Source organism: Scatophagus argus, chromosome 1, assembly GCF_020382885.2.
Source record: "Scatophagus argus isolate fScaArg1 chromosome 1, fScaArg1.pri, whole genome shotgun sequence".
Taxonomy (NCBI): Eukaryota; Metazoa; Chordata; class Actinopteri; family Scatophagidae; genus Scatophagus; species Scatophagus argus.
In genome coordinates this window covers 18,015,205-18,037,704 of record NC_058493.1, presented here as the reverse complement: position 1 = coordinate 18,037,704, position 22,500 = coordinate 18,015,205, and the positions used below count along the sequence as shown (strand labels likewise).

Below are 22,500 nucleotides of genomic sequence, written 5' to 3'. Positions count from 1 at the left end.
CAATGGAATTTGTATGATAATTGCGCTGCTGGGAGTATTAATTATACATTCAGCATATTCACCGTCTCCTCCCACCACTTGCGGGGGAGTGTGTGTAAGGTTAGATGAAATGAACCGGGGCTCTGCTGTACCACACTGTATTTAAGAGAGCAGGAGATATAATTACGTGTATCTGAGGTGCTTTGGAAAAAAAATTCAGTTGCTGCTAAGTATGCGTGACAAGAGCTCAGCAGGTGTCGGTGTTGTTCAGTGGTGGGATGTTTCAGACTGTTAGAGCTAACGTACAGTGAACTACAGACTACAGTTACTGCAATAATAGGCTAGAGATGGTGACGTTAGAATTATTCTCAAAATCAGTTTAGCGCTTGACTTAAGAAAATATGAGAATACAGGTTGTGGAAGTACTTTTCTGAAATATTTAGACTTTTTTGCACGTTTTCACCTTCCATGAAGCACTGCAGGCTGTGCCGTGTTGTCAAGTTGATGTGTCGGACTGCAAAGTATCGAAACGCTTTTGATGTTGCCACTGTTACTCATTCTTGCTTCTGTGATGACTACCATTAAACCACAGACGGAGCCATTTCTGTTCTTTCTTATTGAGTCAGCACTGATCTGCTGTAACTTCCTGTTGTTTTGTGTTGCTCTTATTTTGGCTCATCTCACTGTGTTTCTCTCATTCCCTGTTGGTCAATCGCCTCCCATTGTGACCCGGTGTGTGTGCGCGGGCGGAGTGAGTACTGTTCTCTGCGGGGCGGCCGTCCTGAATCACATAGGCTTCCTGTCTTGCATGAATAGGTATTTGATTTCACTTGAGCCTCATCAGTGGACCGCTCATTTTGTTTCATGTCATTCTAGTAGCCGATGAATGCACATTTCTAAATCATGTAAAGGCATGACTGTAGTCATCTATGGACAATGCCAGAGCTCGTAGGGGTGCCATCAGTTTTAATAAACAACTCGATTGTGATTTTTTTAATGGGAAAAAACAGAGATTTTTATGTGCAGTACAGTCCGTAAGTGTTTGAAAACCTTTGTTTTGGCACTATACTCACTGTAAATTGGATTTGAAATGAAACTGCAAAAAACTGCACATTCAGTGCAGGACATTCAGAGGTTACTCATGTCATCAGTCTCATATACGTATATGCTCAGTGGCTCTGGTATTTGTCCTGCATATCAGTTGTGGCATTCTCATCATCACTGGAGTGGAGGGACAACGGGGCTCCCTACACTCTACTCTGATTTCATGGCATTTTTTTGGATGTTTGTTGCCATCCGCAGATTCCCCCCCCTGCTGTACATATTTTAATTTTGTTCTGTTTTACATTGTAAACTCTTAACTCGTTTCTCTTCATCAGGTCCCTGGTTGGATTTATGTTGCAGTGTTTTGCGTTGCACATATTCTCACATAAAGATAAAATCATTTTTAATGGAATGATTGCAGTCACTTTGCAGCCTGCTGAATTGCTAAAGCTCCTATTCTGTACCAAAGCTGTAGTTTATTTACTTCAGAGGTTTAAAAAATACGCTGACAGTGTGCATTGGTGATACCACTTACAGACAGACTAATAAATGGGCAGAGCTTCCTTCACGATTAAGTCATTGTTGCACTAATTACTCTATACATGTTTGTAGAGTTCTTTTGGTGAGGATGCATTTGATCAGCCCTTTTTCCTGTGACTGTGGATTTATTTTAGCAGATGTTGTGTTTATTTAGCATGTTTGACTCGATGAAGAGGCCACTCTGTCCACAGTGTATATAATGCACTTCACTGTTGTGTCATGGAGGCTATCATTTTATTATCAGCGGCTCCTCATGAATTTTGGTTTGGTGACGTTACAGTTAATGTGAAATAACTTGCATCATTCACAAAAAAAAAAAAAACATTGATTATGGAGATATACAGTATGATTAAGCCTTACTAACCAATTACCTCCACTCTTTCACTGTATATTGAGTAGATTTAAAATGTGAAGGTACTTTGTATGACTGTGAAGCAAGGGAGAAACAAATAGGAGACAATATACTCATGAAATTGTGCAAGACAACAGCTGAATGCAGGTTGTCTGCATCAGAATGAGGCTTTCAGCTGCGCCATGTAGAAATATCAAAAGGTAAGATAATCTTTATGATGTGTGGATATGTGTGTGTGTGTGTATCCTGACTAGACAGTGTCAGTCTGATTTCTGTGTGCTTAAGAGTTTGCTTATTTTTTGCTGAAGCTTTTCTTAATGAATCGGTTGGAAAATATAACCTGTGTTATGCTTTTCTGTCGTGCAGAACAATGTTCACATTGTTTCTACTGCAGTAGTTTGATCCCACCCTTTTTTTTTTTTAATTAAAATATTGCTGTAAACTTTGTTTTCACTGAGTTGATGGCTGTCAGTCTCAGTAAACAAGAAAGCAAAGTCTTTCACTCATCAGCAGATTTTTCCTTTCTTCAGTAAGAAGTTCCCATATCCATTCTCTCTCTCTCTCTCTCTCTCCCTCTCCCTCTCCTTCCTGAACTCTCTCTCTCTTTGACAGGCGAGCCATACGGGAATGCGCTCCTACATTTACAATAAGAACTCTGTGATTGGCTCACAGGCAGAACACTGCGGGATGCGGACATATTTCTTCAGTGCGGACACACAGGAGGACATGAATGGCTGGATTCGGGCCATGAACCAGGCTGCACTGATGCAGCAGAGTCACACTATAAAGAGGTTGGTCTTGCTCTACAGAGCAGTATTCACTCCTCTCATTGGTTGGGCTTCTGCAACCAACATCTCTCCTTCAATGAAGTATAGTGGTCGCTGTAAACTCGATATGTCTTCAGATGATTTCATAAAGGAAACCCGTGCATCAGAGTATTCAAAACTGCTGTTTAGTCATTGTCTGTGTAGTGTAGTGTTGGACTGGTTTAGCTTCAGAACTGACATCCACAGCAGGTCCAACCCTGTCTGTCTGTTCTGGGGCACTGAGATGTAAATGTATATGTATATCACATTCACAATGAATGACTTTGTATCTATAATACCGGCTGTGGCTACTCTATCTGTTGTATCTGGCATGAATGGCTGAATGTGCTGCATGGACTAAATGGACTGTGCAGTAATGCTATCTAGAGGCCAACTTGAGTCAGTACTGCTGTTTTTTTTTTTCTTTTGTGTGCTTGTGTGTGTGTGTGTGTGGGGGGGGTTCTACGTAACAGTCTTAGTTTGGTCTGAAATGACTGAAATGAAACACTAATTATATGAAAAGCCCATGAAGTAAACAACACAAAATTTTTCTTATGAGTTCTCTGTGAGGTCATTACTTGCAATAGACAAGATTTTTGCTTTAATACATCATTATCAAATAAATGTTTATTGCACAGTGTTTTGGCTGTGGAATAATGACACCATCGGCATTCAGATTTGTTCCCTATAAATTTGCTTTGACTGCCACCAGGCACAAAATCTCCTGGTAAATAAAGGCTGACGGGCCATTCAGTCAGGCTGGCAAGCTGGCACCATTTCTACCAGCTTTCATGTCTCCATTATGGACTAAATGAATGAATAAACTCATGCCTTTGTCCTGTGTTGTTGGTAGTTGCTACTCTGAGGAAAACAGAAAGTGATTCGGTTGTCTTAACGACAGCGACGCCAGCAATAATAATACCATGGCACTAGAGACGGAGGAGTTATCTATTTACCACTTTAACCTCTATCTACCATGAAAACATGTACCTGCAGACATGTAGCATGAACCTTAATGGGACAAAATATTTTACCTCCTTGGAATTACATCTGCAGAAATGAGCAACCTTTATAATGTTTACAAATTAGACTTTTTAAATCATGTCTTATTTCCTTGAGTGGGAAAAGAACGGATGAATTTAAAAGTGAAACCTTGTGAATTGCAACTTTCGATATTTAAACACATTAAGAACAGTGGCACACTACCTCAAACCATTTGATGAAGACAAAGTTGACAAGTTACAGGTGGAAAGTTAGTGAATGACTCCCTATTGTCTCTGATCCTTTCTGAGAGAAACTCTTAGATTGGAGGGACTTAGATGATGGAGGAATAACCATACAAGTGCTGTGTTTATTGGTTGAAAGATGCACACAGATCGCACTTTAACACTTCAGAGCATACTCTTGATGGGCAATTTAGTTCAACAGGCAGGATTAACTTTTGCTGATATATTTAATCATCCTATCTCACCTTTTCACAGGGAGGTGGAAAAGCCAAAGAAGGCTGCACAGCAGGCAGTCCCACAGACCAATCATGTCCACATCAACCAGAACTCAACTCAGTCAGAAAGTCTTCGCAGGACAGACAGAGAGGAACCTCCAGATAATGGCATCCAGCAGACTCATGGAGATGAGGTGAGGTATGGATCAGACAGCCAGGGGAGGCCCAGCCAGTCAGCCACAGATGAGAGAGCAGAGAGACGCTCTCCAGACGCTGCAGATGGTGCCGCCCACAAGAACGGACAGCAAACTGTGATCCAAGTGACTCTGCCACCAGAACCGAATGGCAATCTTGTCTATCAGAGGGGCTTTGTTTCACGGACAGACACCGAGAAGCATGTGCAGAGGAAGAATACACTGGCTCAGGTGGAGCAGTGGGTCAAAGTTCATAAAGGAGACCCATCGAAGAGGTCAGTTTGACTACACACAATCTATATGAATCGATTGACATTTCTTTGCAGCATGAATGATGGTAAAGAAAACCTTGAATAAATGCTTCCCTCTAGTGGCTAATAGGGGGACTTGCATATTTGAATTGCCCTGTGAAACAGGGAATACAGAAATAGCTCTCACGGATACTGTGTAAAATACTTTCATGTGTTCTGCTGTTTCAGTGCTCCCTCTGCTGAGTACAACCTCCCGTGGCGGACTCCTCCCTTAAAGCCCAAAGCCAGCACAGCAGATGCCACCTATCAGTCGTTGCCAAAGTCTCCCCGTCTCCCGTGTGGCAGCAGCTCTCCTCCAGCCACACGCAACCTACCCAGTGACTACAAGTATGCACATGACCGACTCAGCCACTTCCGCATGTCCACAGATGAGCGTATGGCCACCAAGGAGGGAATGGTGTGGCAGCTGTACGAGTGGCAGCAGCGGCAGCAGTTCCGTCATGGCAGCCCCACCGCTCCTATCTACACTGGCCCTAACTTCACAGACTCTTCTTCTTTTAGAGTTACTTTGGAGATGCCACGTTCAATCTCCGTCCCTCCGTCCCCGTGTGAAGTTCCACCGTCAGTCCCCTCCTCGTTCAAACCGCTGTCCCCTCGCAGGCCACACACTCCTTCAGACAGACGCACAGTCAGACCAGTGGATGATGTGGCACCCGGGGACAGCACAAGGTCCAGCTCCCCTGGCCATATCTGTACCCAACTTTCACAGGTAGGACACCTACCGAGGGTTACCTCTCAGAAATGTTCCCGAGACAATTTATACAACAGATTACTTTAGCATTGCTGGATAATTTATAAAACATTTACTGTGTGTACTTTGCAAGATAAGTTCTTATGAGTACTGCATTCAGAAGAAAAATACTTTGGAATAATTTTCTCAGTTTTCTAGCAAGTCAAATATGTTAGCAAACATACAGCCAGTGTCTAGTTCCAGATTCCTCTATTTCCACTCAGAGGAGTGGTGAGTGGAAAGGAGCACCAGTAGGTTTATTCCTAATGTGGTATCACATCACTGTCACACTCACGTGAATTACCCAACCACTTACATGGAGGCCTTTTGCCCAGCATGTGTTGTGGAAGGTGTAGTCTGTCAGAACCAGGAGCACAGGATAAATGGATAAAGATGATGGATGGATAGAAGTCCCACCCTTGATGAATTTATGTGCTGATACTCCGACATTGGTTCACTTTAACACTGTAATACTGGTGCAAAGTAAATGTTAGCAGTCTGTCATTGGCATGGGACTGATGTAAAATTGAATGATTCACATGTAGTGAGCCACATGACAAAAGTCTCATTCTCACGGTAGCTTAGAATAGTGAGGTAACTATTGACCCTAAGGAAGTTGTCAGCTCCCAAGGACATCATGGGAAGATTAGCGCGAGGAGCATGAGAAGGCTCCCAACTTCTCGGCGAGCAGACTTTGATGCTCATGTGAATCATTTGCAGATTCACACAGTCCACACCCAGGCCCCACTTTGCAGGTGGTGTGAGCATGTGCAAGTAAAAGCCGGCCACTCTGCCGTTGCTCAAACCGTAGTAGCGCTCAGACAGCACCACCACCACCACAGGAGACGGAGCAAGGGGCCTTCCTGTCATCCACACCCTGTGCTGTCTGCCCACCACACCCTCCACATGTGAAAAGATCTCGCTCCAAACCACAACCGCATTTGCCAACACACACAAGCCTAACAACCAACCCATTGGTCTTACTCAAGTAAACAAAGTGTCGCAGATGCTCTATCTCCTTCATCATTCACCCGAGTGTCAAGGCACTAATTATAACCATAAAACAAAATGACGCACAATTATGGAAAACGCTTTGGAAGAAGATACATTTTTGACAAAGGGAGCCACAGTGACTACACAAGACCATCCAAGGGAGTGATGTTTATGGGAATTAAATTTAGTCTGAAATGAACTTTTGGTTCACCCAGCATCTTTGAGGCTGATTGTGCTCTCTGACTGGAGTGCGCTTAACTAATAGCGATCAGTACACTTCTGTGGAATATCATTAAGAAGTATGTTTTATTAGCAGCTAATCCAGTTTGCCCAGGGCTCCTCTGCACCCTATAAACATCTCTACTCTATCTCAAACATCAGCAGCGGTCTCTTTCTTCTGATCTTGCATTTAAATAAAAAACCTATTATACAGCAAAAAAAATAGTGGCATGGGAATCTCAAAGGGAATGGCTTACAGTGCTTCTCTTGCTGGTAGCAAACAAATGTTATTTTAAGAAAGCAGGTTTAGTATAATTTATGTGTAGTTAATTAAATCTCTTGTTGTTTGTGTCCTTTTAAGGTTCTGTAGCGGTTTATGGTTTTCGCTAATTCTGTGTGTTAAGCAAAAACGTCAGATTTTCTAAGCCCTGTAGCATCTAAAACTCAGGGTACACCTTGTTTCGAAGAGGAGTGATGAAACGGAGAAAAGGATAGATGAAAAAATAAATCTGCTGTGTAGTCAAGATTGTTTGCAGACTTGGAGGCAATGGTTTAACTTTGATTCAGTGTGATAGAGTGGACTGTGTTTCACTTTCAGCGCTCTATTGAAGATCACTTGGTGAATTAGACATTCTGTTTGATTTGACTCTATTAGGTCTGTAATAACAAGTTGATGAATTTTGTTTCTGTGCAGACTTCCCAAATAGAGAGACGGTCCATGCCAGCCATGGGCTACATCACACACACTGTCAGTGCACCCAGCTTGCATGGCAAAACGGTATGATACTCTTGATTGTATTCATTACTAAACTTGGTTTTGTTTAAGTTATCAGTCATATAGAATCAACCTATTTTTCCAGTAGTCTAAGATAGCAAAAATTCAGATGTGAACAGTAATAACAAAATTTAGATTTGTAAGGTTTATCTCCCTGACAAGATGTCAAGATGTAGAATCTAGACCCGATTTAGTGGAGTGATTTAGTGAACACCCTCAAAGATTGATTAATTTTTGATGCCATTATGATATTTGGTTTATGCTATCAGTTCTCATTATCTTCAGACAATCCTCGCCAGCACATTTAGTCATCCTCGCATTTTCAGTTGTGCAGCTATAGCTGAACTAGCTCTAGCGTTAGGACATTGATGAATTTAAAGTATACTGGCCTCTTAACCACTTGGCTCTCTCGGCTAATGTACTGCCCAGATGGTTCTCAAGAATTCTTTCTCATTCCTCTGCGCTTTCACTGCCCTCCGGCCCCTAAACCCGGCCTTGGCTACAGCCAGAGGAGCTGACTCTGCTCCTCATTCAGCTACGGAGGCACCAAGCCAAGATGGCTGGTGGGCATAGCCCCAGCGATGCATTCGCTCACCTGCCGCAACACCAGCACAACGGCCTTCTAGGCCCCAGCATGCAGGTCAGGGGCCCCTGTACTTACCTAACCTCCTCAAAAGCACACTGCAACCCCTGCCAGTGCATTGTGGTCCCACTCCCCCCAGCCAAACCCATACATCACTTCCCTGTCATTCATAAGACTGTGTGGTCTGTTGGCATTGCTTGGTTGTCTTGTTAATTCAACCATTTTGGCATGGGCTGTATTGCACTTCAGACTGTCCAGATTGCCTTTAAGCTACACATTAGTGTCTTTACGGTCAGTGTTGGTCATCCACTTTATTCTTATCTGGAAAAATTTTTCAAATGCTTGCGTTTTTTTATTTGCAAATATTCAACATTTTGAGCTAGTTGCCCACATTTTATACTTTACCTTTGTTTTGTAGATTTGTATGCTTGCACAGCCACAAAAACAATACATGATGAATACAGCATCTTTCTACATGTCTCTGTGCTTTGATAAATCTTTTGCTCCTGATGTTTTCATTCTGAAGAAGCCATCAGGTCACAGTCTCCCGTATGAGTCTGTTCACAAACAGGGCATTGCTGTAAGACCAGCAGACCACAGTGAAGCTGCATCGGTGCTCAGCAATGACAGCTCCAGCCAGTTTCTAACATCCAACCTCTCTCTGGCCATCCTCCATGCTTACACTCAGTTTAACCACATGCCATGAACAAGACCTGTGCTGCTCAGTTGTCTATGAGCTCCAACATGACACATTAAACCAGTTAAATTATGACATGATTACTTAATTACAGTTTGGCTTTGCTAACTGTTAGGATACAAAATACAGATGTAGAAGTAAACTGTAATTGAGATCGAATTCTGTTAGCAGTGCCTTTAAAGAAAATAAAGGCCTTAGGAGTCATGCAGTCTGCAACCTCATTTCAAATGATTTATCTCTCCACTGCTCATTTAAAGGCTGATGATACTTACATACAACTGAAGAAGGACCTGGAGTATCTAGATCTGAAGGTGGGCCCCAACAAAGTAAATGCCACTTTATGCTTTCCATCCTCTTCTCCATGTCCCTTCTGTGGACTACACTCTTGTTGTCCTGCTGCTGCCTCCAACATCTGCCTCCCTTTTTCCCCTTTTCCTGTCTTTCCTCTGTTCTGCGCTGTGCTTTTTCTACTGTCTCCTTATGATTAACATGTCTTTTCACAGTTTTCTTGATATGTAAATTGCACATTTTACGATCAAAAGCAATATTTGCATTAACAGGTTGGTGAATCCAACAAATAGTCCAGTGGAAACTTAATTGATAGCAACGTTTGGCGTCTTAAATTAGTAGATGTTCTGATGCTCGTTCTGTCACAGTGTTTTTCACTTTTTGTACTGTCACACCAATACATGTCGATGTTGAGCTTGTCCTGATGGGAATTGAAGTTTTTCTAAGCACATGATTGGTTTGAGTCATGTGAACTCCAATTCCTTTGCAAATGTTAGAAAAAGTATAATTTCTCAAAGGCCTTTTAATGCTGCATTTAAAGGCATACAATGCAGGATTTGTCAGCACATGTTTGCAAACAGACTACACCAAAGTGAGCAAGCATATACCTTTAAGCAGCCCACCTCATTGATCCAGCTACCAGAATACATAACATTTGCATCGTTTGGTGAAACACATTTGATCCTAACTGATTTGTATGTTTAACACCACAACACATTACTTAGAAATCTGGGTTGTGTGTTGGAATGGAGGGAGGTAATCTAACAATGTACAGTACACCCTGTAACTCCTCTCCATTTCCTGTTTCAAAACAGATCCAAAGTATTGACCCGATGATCGTTTCAGTACACAATGTGTTTGAAAACTCCACTCCGAGTTTTGGGTACTGTTGGAATGTAAGGATGGTGTGCATACAAAGTGAAACAGACATCTCCACTGCTTTTCAAAAGGAATGTGATGCATCCCTGGAAATTATGCAGGATTTTGCACATGGATACCTTGATCCGATCATTCACTGTGTGCTACTCCCAACGCTGCTGTGAGATTTGCGATGACGAAAAAGGAAGTCGTTATGCCAGAGGGCTTCCTTGCATGCTGTTCTGCATTACTGAATGTAATAAATGTTTGTTATGTTCTGTTCATGTCGGTTTTGTTTTGCTTGCTAGAGCGTAAAAAATGACCCAATGGTGCTCTTTATATATATTTATACTGGCTATGTGGTTATGATATGACAGCGACAACTTTAGGGTCTCTAGTTTCATTGTGGCAACTGGCAGAAACCGATGATAATGTGAGGATGTGTCTGTTCACCATAATCTTGAAAGAGTGTTACAGGAACTTAGCAGTGCATTTACATAAAGTTGCCTAATTTGAGAAAGACGGGTTACCACAAAAAGCGGTCAATATTTGTTTAGTTTTACTTTATAGTTGACTTTTAACTTCACATTCTGTTTTATTTGCCCCTTCCTAACTGAAAATTTGTAGCTTCCAAGCACAAGTCCAAGATATCCTGTTGATCTTAATTTTCCCAGACTTGCCAAAGCTTCCGCCAGAACCACAGAATACATTAAAAAAAAACTCTTCTCACAGACTGTGTAGTGCTCTACATGACTAGTTATTGACTTTGACATGTAAAATAGGTGGAATGCCCCTTTAACCGAGCCTTCCATTTGCACTGGTCTCCATAATGCTGTGTTGGGTGCGGTGATCCTGAGGCGGGTGTGATATGAATATTCCACCCACTCACACTTGTTTAGCTTCACGCATTGCTAACTGTGACGGGCAACTTGCTTACAAATCTCTGCCTTGTTATCTGGAGAACATCTGGAAAGGACGCACAGACTGGCAGTCCCTTTATTACTACACTGACAGCAAAAGAGCACATTACCATTAAGTCACCTAAACTACCACAGAAATGAAAGATCTTGTAAGAGTGTTTTATAATAGTGTTGCCATGTATTACTGGAAAAAAGGGATAAAAGAAGAAAGTATATTAAGCTCTCTACAAAGACATAAGAACAGAACAGATGCGTATAAGGCTACAATGGGAATCTACAGACTCTGTTTTACGATTCAGTACTTGTTGTACTGTGTTTCACACCTGCAAGTTGCTTGCATTTTTCATGCAGTCCTGCTAAATAATACAGCACAATGCTTCTTCTGCCGCTTTCATGATACAAAAATACAATAATTCAATAGGCCTAATCAATAATGAACTTTAAGAACGGGTCAGTTGTTATTTTTTATGCATATGAAGACAGCTGACAAACCGCTGGCTTTGCCCATACTGTCACTGCTGCCTCTGCCAGTGTGTACAGACTTTCTTACCATATGAAACTAGAGGCCTTGAGAGTTTAACATTTATACAGGTGACACATTGTAGCTTTTTGAAGTAGAAAAAATGAAATTAAAGTTTATGCCAAACTTACAGCTTACCAATGTAAATAGATCTATGTGTCTCTGATTCATAAAATCGGCATTTTCCTCCCTCATGGTTCATGTAAAGGACCTGACTGTTTAAATCATTTACAGTAATAGTCAGCCAGGAAAGAGCAGCTTTGGGGCTTTTAGGGTTTCCCCGAACACAAATATTGTTGCTCCACTTCTGCACAAAGTTTTGTTATAACAACTCATGCTTATACTTTCCTTTTGGTTGTGTGTATTGTGTTTTGTTTTTTGTTTTTTTCATTATTTTATCAAGATCATCCAGCTTGATTTGAAATGTTGTTGTTATCTGCTTAGTGGAAGTATTAAAGTGAAGGTAAATTGATATTAAACTTTTTTTTTCTTTTTTTTCTTTATTTTTTTGTTATTTGGATTTTCAGGTTACGGGGCGTGAGAGTTTAAAAACAGAAAGACCATCAAGGCCTGTGAAAATAGCAGAAAGTGATGCTGATGTAAGTGAATCTTTATGTTCTCAGGATTTAAAGGATAAGTACTCTGTTTATCCATGTCTTCCTTTTCTTTAAGATCTCCGTTTCCGACTTCTTACAATCCACTACAGAGAAGCTGACTTTAGTTTGACTTTACTGTGTGTTTTAGTGTGGTTTGTGTGTATGTGTGTGTTCCTAAGTTGTGGTAAACAGAGGCTGCGGAGGGAAGGGAGTGTATGTACATTGCAACACTGTGGGGACACCCATCCACACTGCACAGTGAGGGCCTGAGAGTATCGACCGCAGCTTTTATTTTCCTCCCTGCAATTTAAAGGGAAAAATACATGTAATGGGAGTTTTAGATGTTGAGCTGTTAAATTTTTCAGTTTGATTTGCCTGATCTGGCTTTTCTCACTCTTTGTTTTCTGCTGAATAGAGGTAAATAAGATGGATGTCCTGGCTTTTCATCATTAGCATTGTTCCACTTTAACAATTTATAAGAAATTGCTCAGTAAATTTGTCTGAACAATGAATATTTCATGCAATTAAAAACAACAATATACGGCGGCAAAATAAAAACAGCTTAATTATTAATTGAACAGAATGATAAATAGATCCGAGAAGAAAATACACTGTGTGAGAAAGACTGTGAACTCGGCAGTCTTATGTTGTTTTCATAAACACATAACCCATTTCTGGGAAAACAAATCTGTCACTCTCAATAAACACGGTTTTCTCCAAAAGTGAATTTGAAAATATGGATTTTTGATTATGATTACTCATAATGGGTATTACCAGATCCCCCCCCCCAAAAACCAGACAGTATAGAGCCTTTTGATATTTCTCACTGCACTGATGAGAGGAATTCCTCTGGGCTTTTCACATAGATGAGCCTTATTGACATATTTACAGACAGCAGAGACTACAGTAGGCGGTCAATCCATCTCATCTGGCTGCTTTGTTGGAATAAAGTTGAACCAAGAAAAAAACTGAACCGTCTGCAGATACTGTGTCTGCCTAGCCCAGTTACTGTTTTATCTCTCTCTTGTTTTTTATGTTGGATTATGTCTGCACGGTGGACTGTTTGAGGCAAACTGACAGATTAGAGTTCATTTTGTTTTCCCTCATTCTTATTATTTCAATATATTTTCCCTTTAGGTGAAGTTAAGTCGACTGTGTGAACAAGACAAGATACTACAGGAGCTAGAGGCCACGATACGTACCTTGAAGGAGGACAAGGTTTTTGTTTTTAACGAATCATAAATGATTTAACTTTTATATGTGCAGTATTTCTAAGTGTGTGTCAGCCTGTACTGGTGTGGTCCATAACTGCTTCTTGTGTTCCTCTTACTGTGTCTTTCATGTCTCTATATCTAGGACAAGCTGGAGTCTGTGCTGGATGTTTCCCACCAGCAGATGGAGCAGTACAGAGATCAGCCTGCCCATGCTGAGAAGATTGCCTATCAGCAGAAATTACTACAAGAGGATGTGGTGCACATCAGGGCTGAAATATCCCAAGTCTCCACAGTAAGACACAAGCTACAACCAAGTTCATGCATATAATAAAAAGTATAGCTTCTTTGACTGCTTTGTTAAAGTTAAGATCTGCAACATGCTTCCCCCAATGTAGTTCATTTAGTTTTGGCAGATAATTTACTCTGAATCAAACTACTGTCTCCTGCCACCACTTGCATTATTTTTTATTGCTTGGTTACAAGATGTTCAGTTCTATTTTTAGTTGTTCCCTTTTGATGGTTTCAGGTTGACTTTGACTATCAAAATGAGTGCTTGGGGAACAAATCTGAGACTAGTAAGAAACCGATGAGTACATATTGCTGCCACAGAAAACACTTTAGCCAAAATGTTCAGTGATATTTAAAATCTTTGTGTTTTAATGAAAAAAGATTTAACAGAATAATTACAAATAAACCTGTCGGATTAAGAGTAAACAAGTATTTTTGGCTCTTGTTGTCAAAGAAATTTCTGACCATGTTGGCTGCGTTCACACATTTGAACAACCTCAATGGACAATCCAAGCGTGTATGGACACCTGCGCTCGCCACACAGGGGCTTTACTCTAAGCATGACTGTAAATCTGTATAATGGATTGGAACATCACGAGATGTCTTAAACAAAGTGTCCCGCTTTGTTTTGCAGGAGATGGAGAAGGCGTGGAATGAATACAGCCAGCTGGAGAGAGATGTGGACTGGCTGAAGTCGGCCCTGCAGGGGCAGATGAACCGCAGCGGTCTCTCTCAGGTCTGTGGCTCAGTGTTAACACATGCAAACAAGTCATTCAAGTTACAGTCTACTGACTTCATATACGCAAGTCGAGGCAAAGAATTCTGTGTATGTTGAGAGGATTTTGTATCAGCCTTCAGTGTGTGTGTGTGTTTCTCTGTGAGCAGCAAGAGAAGGTCCAGATTAGAAAAGAGCTATGGAGGATTGAGGATGTTATCGCAGGCCTCAGTGCAACTAAAGCCAACTACAAAGTCACTATCTCCTCGGTTACCAACCCAGGTGAGACAAGCGCCATCCGGAAGGTTCCATGTGCGCAAAGCGATATTTGCTTTCTGCTCGATGCTGTGTAAGCCACGTTATCATGCTATTGTGTCTCATCTTTACCTCTTAAGCATATACTTGGTACAAATGCCTTGAACATCTCCTATGGGAAAACAAAGCGCTGTCTTAACAGCATGTGTATGTATTCCTGTTACATGTATGTATATCGAACTCCCCAGAGAGGAAATTTGTGCCTTCGGTGTCGGCGTCATCAGTGCCTTCTGTGTCTGGGAGCCCGGCTGCTATGGAGATGAGACTGTCCCAGCAGCAGCAGCACAGCCCCCACCTCAGCCCCAGTAGCCACACACCCATCCTTTCCTCCAACCCCAACCAGCAACCTTTACGCCACTCTGCAACCATCACCAGTGGACTTAAATGGGTGAGTGACCTATGCTGTAGCAGTAAACCTCATGTGTTTTTTTTTTTTTGACTGCATGAAAAACAAAGCTGCAAAAAGTGATTGCACTATGCAGTTTGTTGTAGCTATGCTGACTAAACTAGTCACATACGCCATCTCCAAAAGTGTGATTAGCCAGTGACTGGTCAAAAATTCCTTACAGAAAAGCATCACCTTTTCTCTTTTGGAACAGTGTTTCTGTACATTTTTCAACATTAGATAAAGGGTTAAAACTATTCATTATTTTCATATAAATTAGTCTACCAATTTTTGGGATTTTGGATTATTTGGATTACAAAGCATCGGAAATGTCCAATCATAATTTCTTATCACGATGCACGTGATAAACAAAACAGGGATCCAAAAAAAAAAAAAAAAAAAAAACTCCACAGGGACCCTTTATTGTAAATATGCCCAAATTTGTATTTAACATCATTCATTAGTGTTTTTTTTTGGTCTTTTAGAAAGGACGTGCAGTCACAGCAGAGTGAGGTCCATGGTTGTTTGTCATACTAGGAATTTATCAGTAGGTAAAAGTTGTTCTGTGCGCAGGGTGAGGATGATGTGCCTCCCAGACCTCCTCTACCTCAGCTCTACAGTCCTGATGAGCATCCCCCTGCTGTGCCCCCTTTGCCCCGGGAGACGACGGTCATCAGACACACTTCTGTACGCGGGCTCAAACGACAGTCAGATGAACGCAAAAGGGACAGAGAGACCGGCCAGTACACTAACGGAGACAGTAAGGTACAGAAAGTGTGTGAAACTTAGACATCTAAGCACAATATTCAAAAAAATGCACACTTTCTTATCCATCTGTGGGTCTCAGGTGGAACTGAGGCCTTTCCTGAGCGATCCAGAGCTTATGGGAGCCGGCGACGGCTCCAGCCACGTCAGTGCAGCAACATCTGGACGTGATGGTTACCAGACGTTACCTAGCAGAGGTAAGAAGATGACTGAGGAACTTAATACAGCAGATTTATTTAGCTGTACAGTATGTTCTACACCAGCATTTGGCTACATAGCCAAGTCAAGGACGGCATTTTAATGTTTGTTGGCTTTCCCTCAGGAGTGGCTGGTTCCTCGCTTAGGCTAAATCAGTCTTCAAACATCTCCTCTTATGTCACCCTGCGAAGAGCAACCTCAGCGGCCGGCGTGAAGGTGAGCCTCACAACTAAGAATCGAATAGTTAAGACTGAATCAAAGCTGAGTACCCAAATCAGTAGAGCGACAGCGCAGATACAATAGTATGTAGTAGTCCAATTTTAGATGTAAATTAAATTCATGAATGAGTCAATTCTTTGATATTTGCAGCTCACATTAACATTTCTGTCCTACATCAACATCTGTTAGAATTTTTTCCTGGTGCAGAGTCAGTGAGGGATCCTGTCTTGGCTCTGCACTGGAGACTAAAAGTAAACCACGGTCTGAAACAAGTGAATAATGTATTTGTGAAATGTGATCAATTGCTAAATTGATAAAAAGGATGTATAATTTTTAAAATGACTATTTTGAGCATTATTTTCGCTAGATCTAAATATTTTTATTTTTCATTATTTAAAAATCACACAATAAAAACTCATCCCGTTGAGCCGACTGTCTGTCCTTTAATTTTCTAAGTATTTCAGATCTCACATTTTGACAAATATATCTGAATGATTTAGACATTCTCACATCAAACATGGCAACATTTTGATGTGAGAAGCCACCACTTACAGATAATAAATGATAATGTTTACTTATTGTGTAATCTCAAAGCAACTATCTCCAAAATATATTCAAATTACTTATTAGCATTTTGTTTTTTGAGTAGAAAAATAAGCATTATGTGGTATAATGTACACTGTCCAAATGATTGTCTCTGTGTGCTTCAGTTATAACCTTGTCTCTAAACTGCATTGTCTATTGTGCCCCTTTTTCCGCTCCTCATTAACAGCAGCGACACTTTCACCTTCTCCTGTTTTTATTTTCTTCCTTGCTTATGTTATCAACTCTGTTTCCTCCCACTCCTCTCAGGAGAGACCAAAAAGTGCCTTGGAGCGTCTGTACTCCGGGGACCCGGCGCAGCAGCAGCAGCAGCAGCAGCAGCAGAGGGGCAAAATGAGTGCTGACGAGCAGCTGGAGAGGATGAAGAGGCACCAGAAGGCCCTCGTCCGCCAGCGCAAACGTACCCTGAGTCACGGAGATCGCCACTCCTCGCCGTCGTCACGCGCCTCCTCCTCATCCTCACGCCCGCTTTCAGCAGATTTGGGATCAGTATGTTACTAGAACGGCATCACACGTCACACTCGCATGCATGACGACAGCCAGACCGAGAGCGGCGATCTATACTAGTCATGCATGCCTTCACTCAGCGTAAATCTGTCTTTGTTCCTGACATTGCAGAGGTGATAGTAATTCGTTAAATTAGTGCAGTGTGGTAATTCACTGTTGGGCTCAGAGTTGCTTGTGTCCTGCATGTTGTTTTCAGACTGACAGGTGGTCAGAATGGTCAGAAAAGCACGTTTTACTAATTAACAATGGCTCTATTTTATTCTTCTGTATCAAGGAAGTCATGACACTGTGACGGTGCTCTAATGCTGAGAATATCTGGATCCTGAAACTGAGGCTATTAAATGGAATTCAGCCATCAGCAATAATTTTATTATTTTTACATTTGTGCTTTTCCTCTGACATGTCAAAATGTCGTGAAAAAGGTCAACACAGATAAGCAGATAACAGTTCCTGCTATATGTTCAGAAGGGGTTTATTATGAAGCAGAAATTATTCCATTTATATTGAACAGGGGATGTAATCTTGCTCGAAATCTTTATAAATAATACTGTATATCTTGCCTATCAAATGCATAACACACTAATTACCTCAAACGCAGTCACTCAGTGTCACCCACACCTTCGTTACAGACCATAACATTGCTCTATCCATCCATTCTCACCACCTTTCACTGATCTTTCCATGTCTTGGCTGTAGTTGCTTTTATTCTTATTACTACCATGTTGTTTTCTACCCAGTAACAGTGGCTTTTGCTTTCAGAATAGCAGCCAGGAGTCCTGTCTGTCCTCATTTAAATATTAATTTGTGCTGTCCTTTAAGTCCTGTTGCTGTCTCTAAGCAGTCCATTTATGTGTGCTTGTGTGTGTGTGTGTGTGTGTGTGTGAGAGAGAGAGAGAGAGAGAGAGAGAGAGAGAAAGAGAGAGAGAGAGAGAGAGAGAAAGAAAGAAAGTGCCTTCTTATTTTCTACTGACCAAAACACTGACATGCACTCAGAGAAACCTATTTAAGCCTTCTCATCTCAACCTAATCATGGCATTTTTCTAACTGGATATGGATATTTTTTTTACTTAAATGAATATAAAGTTGGTCTGAGTGTTAATGGACTTGGGCTTACGATAGCCCCATCTACCACTTCCCAGTCTTTGTTATAGGAAGCCTGTTATTTAGGCAGTACTAATGTGTGTGACATCCATTTTCATGGAGTTTAAGTGGTATCAGTGTTTGCTCGGCATTTTTATCTGCTAATTAATTGTCAGTTATAAAAGCCCTTCCTTTTCCAAATGTGAACATTTGCTAATAAATAAACATTATTTTCTAATGAACTCATTGCCATGTTTTTTATTTGTCATTGAAATACAATATGGTCCTGTGTGGTCAAACTGTCCTCAGTATGAGTGAAGTGATCTCCCCTTCTTGTCTCAGTGTTATTGTGCCTTCTTCTTTATCTCTGTTCTAGAGGATTTACAGCATGCTGCGTTTTGAGAGCTTTCAGTTTCATATCAGCATGCATACATATCTCAAACATATTGATGCATGCTCCCTCTTTTTTTCCCTTTTCACACCTGTATCCGCACACACATGCATGCACAGCAGCCAGTAAGCAGTGATAACGCTGTGAAGTCATGTGTGAAGAAAGTGAAACTTACACCTTTACTTGATGAACAAGATAACTTAATGGCAGCATCCTGCAATTTGTTTCACGGTCTATTTTGTTTCCTTTGTGCGTTGTCCAGTGGAAGAGAGAGCAGGACTTTGACCTGCAGTTGCTTGAGAGGGCTGTTCAGGGGGAGGAGGCGCAGGGAGTTAGGAGCGTTCAGGGGGAGGAAAGACCTCCGGAGCACAAAGAGAGACCCCGCTCACACTCTGACGAATGGCTGACCTTCCACTTCATGGCCACAAGCCCTCCCACCCATGAGGTCGACCTGGAACCACTTGACTACAACCTGGACCTCAACAAAGAGGTAAGTTATTTTTGTCTCAGTGAACAAATACAGCTGATAGGTTGGATGTCAGTACATAAATATGGTGCAGGTAGAAACAACATCACATCATCAGATTGGTGCTTGTATTCAGCTGAACTTGGAGCTCTAAATAAAAAGAGCAACCTGATTTGGGTGTGTGAACCAGTTTTACACTATACTGTGAACTATACCAGAAGAAATTCATCAAAAACTTTGATCACATTGGCCTGAACCAAGTTAGAGAGCAAAGTTACATGAAAAGTAAAGCCTATAAAGCTGCAGTTCAGCCCACACACTCACATAGGATGGTTTTATCATGAATACAGAGTGTGTGCAGACTTAAGCTGAGGTGACGATGACTGACGCCAACAAAGTGGATTGTTTTTCTCTCCATCCTGTATGACTGGATATTTGACAGATGAGTGCGCTAATGAAATGTATGTGAACTGTGGCAGAAAGTGTTACGGCATCGTTTGCAACAAGCAGGACATTGACGGTATGAAAAGAATGCTTGCACAACACAATAACTGTGAGAGTGCTGCTGCGTTGTGCCAGCTAAAATATTCTTTGTGGTTTTAACCGACTAGCTAAATGTCCAAGAGCAGTTTAACTGCTTGTGACTGACTTAATGAATGTTATATAAAACTGTTACAGTATATCAGTTTCCTTCAGCTGTGCCAGTGGATAGATTATCATTTTTGTCACCTGTACACTAGGATGATAATAAAGCATTTTGAATCTTAATCCACAAAACATTTGTTTTCTACAGCTTTCCAAGCCTCAGAAAGTGTTGATTCCGGAGCGGTATGTGGATTCAGAGCCAGAGGAGCCTCTCAGTCCTCAGGAAGTGGAGGATCGCCATCGTAAGGTGGAGCGCATCAAGAGCATCTTGGCGAAGTCCAGGTAAATGAAATCAGCTTATACTGATTTTGCGTACAAGTACCTCTCATAAATGGTTGATCTGGGGGATGCGGGTTCAGAATCTTTATTGGCACTCATTCACCCTACAGATTTGTCCATGAGCAAGGCAGCATTTTCACATTGTTAATTATTAATGCATCATGTTTTGTCACTGTGGTGTGATTCTTTGTGCATCGGACAGTGTGCAAAACGTAGCATCTACAGTGCCTGCGGACAAGCCAGAAGTGGGGCTGGTGGCACTAGACTCAGCTCTGCAGGAGCAGGAGAGGATCATCACCATGTCCTACACTCTCGCCTCAGAGGCTTCACTCAAGAGCAAACTAGTCACAGGTTGGTCATTTACATCCTTTGTTGTAGGTTTATACAAAAAGTGCCTGACAACAAATAAAAAAAATACTAATAAAGTGTACCTGTACTTAAGTAAATTTTCTCCGGGCATCAAATTTACATCTTTTGGTTGAAGAAGGGATAATGGGGAGAATTCTGGGTTGATGGAGTGGAGATGTGAAGGGCGTAAGGTGCAGAGTCAAGCAATAAGGCTGTTCATTTCCTAATAAGTGAACATTATTCCTTCTTAGGAGTGCAGATAGCCTCTAATTGCAATCCATGTAGAATCCTTCAGACAGGGGAGGAATCGCTTGATGAGGCCATTTTGTGTGCTGATCAATGACCCAGTCAAACTCTCTTCTCCTTCTGCATACCAACGCTGGCGCTTTGAACATACCTCTGAACCTGCATAAAAGACACTTCGCTCACTTTTCATCTCTTTCATATGCTACAGCAGACAGGCAAGTTCATTTTCACTGTAGCTGCAGCAGGTTGTCAGTCTGTCTGCCTCACACACACACACACACACACACACACACACAAATCTGTCACACACAGTAACGCTCAAGCTGTCAGCATGTGTGGAGGCTTAATATGCACAGTGAGGCAAAGTCAACAATTATAACATTATTTCCAGCATAGAGAAATGTCAGAGAATATAACTGGTGGCATCTTGTCAAACTGAATCAATGACTTTCTCTGCCTTTGGTGTTAAAGTAAGGTATGCTGGTGCACTTTCAAATCCCTGAATTAAAAGAAGTCTTTTTCACAGTATTATGCACAAGAGACTTCAATAATGCCAGCATAAAAGCAGGAATACGCAGCAGTGAAATTACCTACAGTATATATTAAAAAGGTATTTCTGAAAGCTGAATGTGTTCTTCTAATTTTGGTATTTTGTAATTACTTTTCAGGAAGATTAAAAAGCATCTCTAAACTTCCCCGTGTAGTGCCTCTTCAGCTATTCATTGCTTTTCTTTTCTGTAAAGCTGATGAAATGTTAAAAGGCGATATTAACTAACTACTGTTGTAAAATACCTTCACATCATTCACTGCTTTGGATTCTGAACCAATAAACCAGGTTGTGAAACCAGACTGAAAATAAATGTCCACACCGAGGTGCTCTTGTAAGAACACTGTATCTGCACTCAAGGATTTTTTTTACTCTCCTGAATAAGGGAAGGGCATCTTTAATGACAGAAAATTAATCAGCAACTATTTTACCAGTTGGTAAGATAAGAAGAAAGCACTAAACTTTGTCTGCTTTAAGCCTTTCAAATGAAAGCACTTAATGCTTTTCTTCTTGTGTGCAATAGTTAAATTAATATATTTAGGTTTTGGACCGATGTTTGGACTAAACTAGATGTTTTGCAGATGCCACCTCGGGCTCTGGGAAAGCATGATTTTCAGTATTTTATTGACGAAACAATTTGTCAGTTTAAAAAAATTATTGGCACATTAATTGATAATAAAAATAATTGTTAGTTGTAGCCCTGAGCACCACATATCTTGTTTTGATTACTTTAATATTGTTAGATCTCATGTCATCTGTAATTTCATATTTTTACATATTTTTGAAAGCATCTTTGGATATGGATATGGTTTAGACTCGGCTGATATGACCGTACATACTGTGAGACAACAGAAGTTTGTCAGCCCCACGGATTTGTTTTTATACCACAACTGCATCTCTCATTATGTTTAATATCGAGTAATTTATCATTTAGTTCTTTGATTAACTGCTTCAGTTTCAGTCAACTTAAATCCAACTATATTTAATGTACATTTGATATGTAAAACAGAGAAAAACAGCAAATGGTGGAGAAGTTTGAACCAGAGAATTTTATGGGTTTTTTTTGGTTTTTTTTGTTAATTATTGGCTCAAATGATTAGCCAATTCATTTTTGGTCAGTTAACTTCCAGTCAAACAACTCACCATTTAATTCACTAGCTCTGTAGTTTGTGTCGTGACAGATACCACATTGATATCTCCAGATGCGTGACGTCACTGTGGGCATTGCTGCAGATCGCTGTGAGCAGGATTGCTTCTAGGAAACGTTGGATTTACAGGAAGTTTAGCATCGAGGTTGACTTGATGGCTTAACAAAATTATATAAGATCTGTTATTCTTAATTAAAGGTCTCTAACTGACTCTTCTCAGAATGATACAAAAAACGACATATACAGTGACATTAGATTTTATCCAGCCAGTGTGATATGCATAGAAAGTGTGGGT

General features: G+C 41.0%; 1 protein-coding gene across 2 annotated transcripts in view; it reads left to right on the top strand.

Moving 5' to 3' along the window:
* plekha7b (pleckstrin homology domain containing, family A member 7b) overlaps positions 1-22,500 on the top strand; it is a 66,042-nt gene that overhangs the window by 41,281 nt on the left and 2,261 nt on the right. For both annotated transcript variants that reach the window (XM_046388422.1, XM_046388431.1), the window contains exons 9-27: positions 2,528-2,706; positions 4,203-4,631; positions 4,836-5,376; positions 7,304-7,387; positions 7,890-8,024; positions 8,922-8,975; positions 11,778-11,849; positions 12,984-13,064; positions 13,203-13,352; positions 13,983-14,084; positions 14,234-14,345; positions 14,567-14,766; positions 15,337-15,528; positions 15,611-15,725; positions 15,851-15,942; positions 16,798-17,037; positions 18,789-19,016; positions 19,786-19,919; positions 20,119-20,267. In XM_046388422.1, coding sequence (XP_046244378.1) covers positions 2,528-2,706; positions 4,203-4,631; positions 4,836-5,376; positions 7,304-7,387; positions 7,890-8,024; positions 8,922-8,975; positions 11,778-11,849; positions 12,984-13,064; positions 13,203-13,352; positions 13,983-14,084; positions 14,234-14,345; positions 14,567-14,766; positions 15,337-15,528; positions 15,611-15,725; positions 15,851-15,942; positions 16,798-17,037; positions 18,789-19,016; positions 19,786-19,919; positions 20,119-20,267 — 3,289 coding nt within the window. The remainder of the gene's footprint in view (positions 1-2,527; positions 2,707-4,202; positions 4,632-4,835; positions 5,377-7,303; positions 7,388-7,889; positions 8,025-8,921; positions 8,976-11,777; positions 11,850-12,983; positions 13,065-13,202; positions 13,353-13,982; positions 14,085-14,233; positions 14,346-14,566; positions 14,767-15,336; positions 15,529-15,610; positions 15,726-15,850; positions 15,943-16,797; positions 17,038-18,788; positions 19,017-19,785; positions 19,920-20,118; positions 20,268-22,500) is intronic.